Source organism: Octopus bimaculoides, chromosome 16 (assembly GCF_046866305.1).
Source record: "Octopus bimaculoides isolate indiv1 chromosome 16, ASM4686630v1, whole genome shotgun sequence".
Lineage (NCBI taxonomy): Eukaryota > Metazoa > Mollusca > Cephalopoda > Octopoda > Octopodidae > Octopus > Octopus bimaculoides.
The window spans coordinates 30543490-30552603 of NC_142943.1; the positions used below are offsets into that span (position 1 = coordinate 30543490).

A 9114-nucleotide genomic window follows, 5' to 3' on the forward strand; every position below is an offset into this window, starting at 1 on the left:
TAGAGCAATGATATGAGAGACGCCAATTTATCTTCCGGAATAATACAAAATGACATAACAGAGAAAGAGTACAGCAAGAGTACTAAAAAGTACAACGAATAAAAAGAGAAAAACTGTCAATTTTTTCATCTCACACAATGATTACAAGGAGTTTTTTTTTTAATTCATTTTATTTTGTTTATATATTTGTTGTTTATTTTTGTTTTTAAATTTATGTTTTTGTAGTTGTCTCAACTTTTCACCTGGCTTGCTGATCTATTTTCCGGAGAGGTTATATACATACATACATACATACGTACATATATACGTATATATGTATGTATATATATATACATATATATATGTGTATGTATATATATATATACATATATATATGTATACATATATATATATACATATATACATACACACACACACACACACACACACACACACACACACACACACACACACACACACACACACACACACACACATATATATACACAGAGATACAAAGACATACATATATTTACATTCACATGTATACACATATACAGGCATACATAATAAACTTATACATATATATACACGCGCACATGCAAATACACAAAAGCACGCACATATACGATATGTATATATCTTCATTTGTATAATACATAATACATACATAACCGCGCGCACCTGCGCGAACACACACACACACACACACACACACACACACACACACACACACACACACACACACACACACACACACACACACAAACAAGATCAGCTCTGGGGGTTGGGGGTGTTCATCGACTTTTTTTCTCGCGTTGATTCTCTTTACTGGAGTATCTGCCAAGAAATCATGGCAAGTAGGAGTATCAGGTAGGAATAGTAGATTTTGAAAACAGGAGTCGATGCAGAATTTTCAGTGTGTGTTGACAGTGTCATAAAGGACTTGCCAAAATCAGGAGTCTCTTGGGACGGTGCTTGTGATGACTCTGCTCTCTGTGGCGGGAGTGTGCTCTCAGACGACACCTCTCTCCCTGCAAACGATGATGACAACGATGAAAATGATAAAGGCGATGATTGTGGTCGCAGTGTGGATAGCAGTTTGGGTGATATTTCTGTTGCTATTTCTGTTGTCTCTGCTATGACTGTTATACTCTCTGTCTGTTCGTCTGGGAAGGTGACGGGAGGCAGAGGTTGAGGAAGTGGCGCAGGTTTCGGTCTCATGAGTCTCGTGACAGTAGAGTCACCGTCATTTGGTGACGGCTCGATGTTTAAGATGTCACACATGAATTGGTAGATGTCGACAGCATTGAGCCAAGGTACGACTGCATTTTTTCGGAAATCTGACAAAAGGAAGGCAAAACATTAAGAAACTAACGATAAAAAATGAATAAGTAAGCGAAATAATCATATAATTTTCCATACAGCATAATTTTTTTTTTCTGGCGTAGCTGTGTGACAAGAAGTTTGCTTCCCAACCACATGGTCCCAGGTTCAGTTCCTCTGCGTGACACCTTGGGCAAGTGTCTTCTACTATAGCTACGGGGGTAATTTGTTTAAGGTGGCGCCCCAGCATGGCCGCAGTCTAAAGACTAAAACAAGTAAAAGATATATGAAAACACACTCATATACACATATACACATATAAACATAGACACACATACATATACACATATGTAAAATTACTCACATGTTATATATATATATATGTATATATATATATATATATATATATATATATAGCATATATGTAAAATCGACTGGGAAGCTGAACTGCGTGACGGCGTTCATCACACATTCACACAAGTAGCCACTGCCTTACATTCACACACCTGGCACGGTCACTCCGTCAGTTAAGACGACGGGAGTTCCAGTTGATCCGATCAACAGAGAAGCCTGCTCATGAAATTGACATACAAGTGACTGAGTGCTCCACAGATACGTGTACCCTTAACATACAGGGATTGGACAAAATAATGGAAACACCTAGCATCATAGCATCATAATTTTGAAATATCTATAAAACCGTCGAAAGCTTGTTTATTTTTATGTTTTTGATTTATTATTAGTGTTACTTAATATGTTTTGCTGAAATTGCTGTTTCTTTTCAGATATCATCAGAAAAAGGTAATTAAAATTCATTTAAATGACAGATCTATCGGACTTTCAAAGAGGTCAAATTGTCGGTGCTCGTATGGCTGTCGCCAGCGTAACGAAAACAGCCGAAATGTTTGATGAATCAAGAAGTACCGTCTCGAAGGTAATGACAGCTTTGAGAAAGAGGGAAAAACAACCTCGGCAAAACAGAATTTCCGGAAGAAAACCAAAACTTTCGGATATGGATCATCGGACTCTTACGCGAATTCTTAGTACAGCTCCCAAAACTACTGCAGAGCTTAATGAAACCCAGTTTCCACAAAAACTGTTCGCGGGGAGCTATACAATGCCGGATTTCACGGAAGGGCTGCAACCAGAAAACCACTACTTTCAAAAACAAGCGTTGCAAAGCGTTTAGAGTGGAGTAAAACCTACAGAATTGGTCCCTTGAGCAGTGGAAGAATGTTATTTTCTCGGACGAGTCATCCTTTACATTATTTCCGACCACCGGCCGAGTATACGTGTGGAGACAGCCACACGAAGCATTTGACTCAGACTGCCTTTTTCCAATTGTTAAACATGGAGGAGGAGTGATGATCTGGGGGGCTATATCTTTGAAATCTGCCGGCCAAATGGTTTCCCTTCATGGCAGAATTAATGGTCAAGGCTATTTAAGCATCTTATCTGATCAAATTGATCCTATGGTAGCGGAACTGTTTCTGGAGGGAAATGCAATCTTTCAGTTGTTACTGAATGGCATGAGGAACATTCTAGTGAAGTTGAACATCATATCTGGCCACCACAGTCCCCAGATCTCAATATTATTGAACATTTATGGTGCATTTTAGAAAAACAAGTAATGAGTCGATATCCTCCACCATCATCATCACTACAAGAACTGGAGACTGTTTTAGCTGAAGAATGGACAAAAATTCCTTTGGAAACAATTCAAACTTTGTAGGAGTCCATAGCTCGTAGAATTCAAGCTGTAATTACTGCCAAAGGCGGTCCTACCCCATTATTTTGTCCAACTCCTGTAGTTCTCAGGGAGATTCAGCGTGCCACGGAATGTGACAAGGCTAGTCCTTTGAAATACAGGTACTACTCAATTTTTGTCAATTGAGTGGACTGGAGCAACGTGAAATAAAGTGTCTCGCTCAAGGACATAACGCGAGGCCGGTAATTGAACTCACGAACTTAGGATCGTGAGCCGAATACCCTAAGCACTCCACATTTAATTCCACACGTTCCTACAATTAGCCAGTGCCTCACATTTATATCCTTCACGTTCACACAAGTAGCCAGTGTCTCACATGCACACACACCATTCATGTGCAATGCCCCACACGTCCACACACATACTCGCGATTTGACATCCACTTTAGTACCCGGGTAGATCAGATTCCCTTAAACATTGCAAAGTCTCACCCGGTCCAACACCCGTAAATATCCCTCTCATGTCAGTTTCTTCGTTGTCGTAACCATGGTAACCACCGATCGGTTGTCCATCAATAGTCGGGTATCGTTTTCCGGGCTGAAAGAGAACGAACATTGTTGTTTAATGTTGCTGTTGTTATTGTTGATGTTGTTGTTGATGCCGTTGTTGCCTTTGTTGCTATTTTTTTTATTCATGTGGTTGTTGTTGCTGCTGTTGTTGTTGTTGTTGTTGTTGTTGTTGTTGTTGTTGTTGTTGTTGTTGTTGTTGTTGTTGTTGTTGTTGCTGCTGCTGCTGCTGCTGCTGCTGCTGCTGCTGCGCTTTGTTTTTGGTATTGTTGTATTGAGGTAATAAAGTAGTGACATTTTGTTGTATAGGTGTTATATGATAGTGTTGTAGTAGGCAAATAGTGTCAGCTGTACAAGAATCTGATATTCAGGGGAGGTGCCGTAACAACAAACAACAAAAGAATCCACCCGAAGAACCCTTTAATAATGAAACTTACCGGTGTGATGACATACCAGCCTATATCCGCGACAGCAATTATAGGAGGTACACGGTAATGATGTTTTAGTCTCCATCTTTCTGGAATATCGTGTTTGAGATAAACTGTTAAATTGGGGTGATAATTCTTCAAAGAGTTGTACACCTGTATGAAAATATTAACAACTTGTATAGGTAAAAGCTTTAGAGATTTATAAAAGCATTTATAAGCTACACTATATTTAATTGGAAAGACCTATACATAAGGGAAGTTATAGATAGACCTATAAGGGAAGTTATAGGCTATAACTTTAATTTATAACCAAATTTATAGGTTGTTGTCGATTGGACCACTCGGTCGCTTAACTTGTAAGAAAAATTAACTAAAGAGCCTTCTTTCTACTGTCTTAAGTATAGGACACATTAGATAACGTAGTCCATGGTAGACTATTGCAAAAAAGAAAATGGGATGGTCATAGCTTGAACGCTTCTCGATCAGGGTTGACTCGGAGATAAAGAATAACGACTTATAGCAAATGCGTGAACCAATAACGTGAAATTTTACCTGGTCACCTAATGTTAGAAATAGCAGCCAACTCTACAAATTATATCCTAAATTCTTTCTTAAAAAAAAAAGGATAATTAGGATAATGTAGTCCTAGATATATTATGCCCGAAAAAATGGATGGTCATAGCTGAAAAACATTTCAGTAAATTTTTTCGATTAGAATCGCCCTCTGAAGTTTTTGGCGGTACCAGGAGGTGAACCGCTGACCTCTCGATTCTCTACCATTATCTATAACATTAAAAAACATAAAAACCTTTTCTTACCTGGTTTGTTTTACCCTCTCTGGGCCATATAGACAGAAATACGGAACCATACACACGAAGTGTATCTTGAACCTTTAATACAGGATTGAGATCGATATATCGATTTGGCGTGATTTGTGACATGCCGTGATCAGATGTCAAAATGACATTCACTTCGTTTTCAAGATGGTGTTCTTTTAACTGAACCAGTAGTCTATCGATAATTTCGCTGGTTTCCTTGAGCACCGATTCCAATTGAGGGCTGTTCGGCCCATAACTGTGCCCCATTTTATCAGTTAATTCGAAGTAAATACCTGAAAATAAAAAAATAATAATTTGTATTTAATGAGGATAATAGCCGAAAGAAATGTTGGTCGGTCGGTTGGTTGGTTGGTTGGTTGGTTGGCTGTTAGGTTGGTTTCTCGAGTTACGCTTTCTATCGTATAGAGAAAGGACGAGAGAGAGAGAGAGAGAGAGAAAGAGAGAGAGAGAGAGAGAGAGAGAGAGAGAGAGAGAGAGAAAGAGAGAGAGAGAGAGAGAGAGAGAGAGAGAGAGTAAGAGAAAGGTAGAGTTACCATAAAAAGTGTAGGGTGAATGCATACACATATTGGTGACAGTCAATGAATAAAGGAACGCTACACATAGAGTGAGCGAGAAGGAATCATAGAGACAAAGGAGGAAGAGAAGGAGGAGGCGCAGAAGAAGGAGGGAGAAGAGGAAGAGCAGAAGAAAGAGGAAGGGCAGAAGGAAGAAGCAGAGTTTGTGGTGGATTAGGCAGAGAAGGAAGAGCGAATAAGTGAAGGAATAGTTATGAGAGGAGGTATACAAAAGAGAAATTTATTTCATTTAATTTTATTTTAAGGTAATAAATATTTTTCTTTTGAAAACTAGTATTCATTACATCTTTGTACAGACACCAAGAAATTTGATAAAAAGCACAAGAATGTAAATCTCACAATAAGCTATGCAATTTATACATCTGGTTACAAATTTGGATGGCGTAAAGATGGCGATTCTAACTGTTAAATTGGGCATATAAGCATAAGACTCACCAAGTGCCTCGCTATGCACTTACCACGAAGAGCAACTGCGATGTATTAAACCACATAACACAAAAGAAAGTTAAACAGGAAAACGTTAATAGATAATACAGTTATACTCTACAGTATTCCCTGTGAAAATAGATGATGGATAATGAAAGTAATGCTAGTAACACAATACTAAAGCATACATACACGCCAGGAACATATTTTAGCAACAAACAAACAAACAAACTGATAACACCTGATGAGATGGTGTTAGTATTGTACTACAGTACAATACTAATACAAACATATGTAAAATACACTGACCATGAAGATCAACAGCTGACTGAAGATGTAAAATCTAATTGTAAATATTCAAATTCCAATGTTAATAAGAATGTCAACAGCAATCACATCGACCCTGCTCACAACTTCGCAGCACGATTATGTAAACAGAGTCAATGAACGGTGCATTCTAAGGAGATGATCGCTGGGTGCATTCATTGCAGATGGTCAGTGGGGTGTGGTGTTGCGGAACTAGCAGAATCTTCAACAGATTGCCGACCAGTGTTATCATAGACAAATCCATGATAAGCGTGACATGGTTTACAATTGAACGCACCGTGTTATTATGGATCAGTGATGAAGTAAATCAGTGATAAATAGGATAGATGTTGCCATAAGACACTTGAATAAATTGAAACGATTGTAACACATTATCTGTTATAAATTTGGGAACATTACTGGAATGTGGGAAAAAAATGAAAATCGTTATTATCAGATATTTAATTATAAGGTAGTTGATAGTTATTGATAAATTATAGACGAACGAGATTGATATCGTTGTTATATGGACATAATATAATATTGTACATTGATATTATTACTTTTCAGCTAATGAAATATCTTGCGACATACGTTGTAGTGTTTAGAGCTAATAAACAGAAATCATGTGTGGCTTTACATGTGGCGTGTTTTTTTATGGCTAATATATCTATATATATATATATATATATATATATATATATATATATATATATATATAAAGTAAGCATAAACGGGTACACACATATATATATATATTCATACATATGCATATGTATCTATATGTGTGTGTATGCATTTATGTATGTATGTAAGTAGTTACAGATAAGATTATAGATGCAAAAAGTGAATACATATACACACATCAAATGTCGAGTTGTAAAATGAAAGTGACTGCAACTATGTGATGACAAATATCAATGTTTACCTTTAAGTGTGAACACACAAACTACATTCATATATACAAAAACTATACATATATACATTTATACACAATATGCATTTACACATCCACACCACACATATTCATTGTGCACGTATATATATATATATATATATATATATATATATATATATATATATATATATATATATATATATATATATATATATATATATGTATATATATATATATATATATATATATATATATATATATATATATATATATATATATATATATATATATATGTATGTATGTATGTATGTATGTATGTATACATATATAGATAAATAGATAGATGGATAGATATAGATAGATAAATTAAGTACCAGTTGCGTACTGGAGCCGATCTAATTGACTACTCCCACCCAAATTTCGGGCCTCGTGCCTAGAGTAGAAAAGAATATTCAGAACTTCTTCAATAGAAATTAATTCTTGCTCACATACACTGAACTGAGACCGAGAGTACAACTGTTTGATTCGGCCATTCTTTGTTCCTATCCGGAAAAATTCATCGCTGTTTTTTTTTTTTTTCATAACGACAGCTAAAAATAGATCTATCGGTTCCTCTTCTTCTGTTAGGCTTCAGGTATAGGAATATGGATTGTAATGCCTACAAATACCTCAGAATGAGATTTTTTAGACATTAATTTCATTTTCTTAGCCTGAGTTTCCGGACATTTAGCTTTATGTTGCATTTTAGAAAAACAAGTAAGGAGTTTATATTCTCCACCATCATCACTACAAGAACTGGAGACTGTTTAACTGGAGAAAGGGGGAAAATTGCTTTGGAAACAATTCAAACTTTGTAGGAGTCCATAGCTCGTAGAATTCAAGCTGTAATTACTGTCAAAGGCGGTCCTATCCCATATTAAAATAAATTTGTTTGAAATTTTAGGTTGTTTCCATTTTTTGTCCAACCCCCGTATATATATGTATGTGTCTTATCTTTCTCTTCTATCTTTTCTCTTTTCAAAGAAAATATTTCTCCCAGCGTCCACTATTTCCCCTCTTTCTGATCCTCCATGTTTGTTTTTGTTCGGTTTCCTTATATGTCTCCACTGTCCTGTTTTTGTTCCCAACTTTGACCCTCCATAATTCCCAAATTATTATATTCTACAATCTTAGCAGCATGGCTATCCCAAAGTCTACGCAAAAATCAACAACCACAACAACAGCAACAACAGTAACACTAACAACGACAACAACAACAACGACAGCAGTTGCTCTTTGTGCGCCTGCGTTGCATGTATTTTCATGGATTCACGGGAGGAAGATTATAGCGTTAGGCTTACGTTGCAGTAACTTTGTTCTGTGATGTGAGAACGCACCTGGGTGCTTCTCTAAATTGGTTGCTACGAATATGTATAGGCATTGGTTTCGAATTTTGGTACAAGACCAACAATTTCGTGTTAGGGGGTAAATCGATTACATCGACCTCTAGTGCTCAACCGACACTTATCTTATCGACTCGAAAGGATGAAGGACAAATTCGATCATGATGGAATTTTAACTCAGAAATTGAAGACAGACGAAATGCCGCTAAGCATTTTGCCCGGCGTGTTAACGATTCTGCCAGCTCACCACCCAGATAATGCACTGATATTGATGTACTATTTTAGAGGGTGTTGTAGTTATGTATTGGGGTGGGAGTCGTATAGATATGTGTGTGCATTTGGAATTGATTGCATAGCTAGTGCCAAGAAGTTTAGCGTATTGGAGCTGGCTGCGGTAACGAAATGTGCTGTTCTTCCACCCCGGTGGTCTTACCTTTTGAACATATGTTTCATTACGATGTGTAGGTGGTTACTTAGAAGTAAGGTCTGTTGTCTGTGGGTATCAAGTGAAGATATGATCTATCGTGTTTTGGGTGCCGAAATATACTCGCTTTTCTTTAGTAAACACGTACCTATATACGCGCGCGCGCGCACACATTTGTACAAGTATGTACGCACACATACTAACATACATACATATGTATTAATTGTATATATATATATATATATATATATATATAT

At 36.8% G+C, this 9114-nt stretch overlaps 1 protein-coding gene across 6 annotated transcripts in view; it reads right to left on the minus strand.

Annotated features, from left to right (window-relative positions):
• LOC106879300 (glycerophosphocholine cholinephosphodiesterase ENPP6) overlaps positions 1-9114 on the minus strand; it is a 60691-nt gene continuing 51577 nt past the window's right edge. For all 6 annotated transcript variants that reach the window (XM_089364387.1, XM_089364391.1, XM_089364388.1 and 3 more), the window contains 4 exons: positions 4826-5118; positions 4017-4160; positions 3505-3610; positions 1-1322 (listed from right to left, as the gene is read on the minus strand). In XM_089364387.1, coding sequence (XP_089220513.1) covers positions 808-1322; positions 3505-3610; positions 4017-4160; positions 4826-5118 — 1058 coding nt within the window. In that variant the 3' untranslated portion in view covers positions 1-807. The remainder of the gene's footprint in view (positions 1323-3504; positions 3611-4016; positions 4161-4825; positions 5119-9114) is intronic.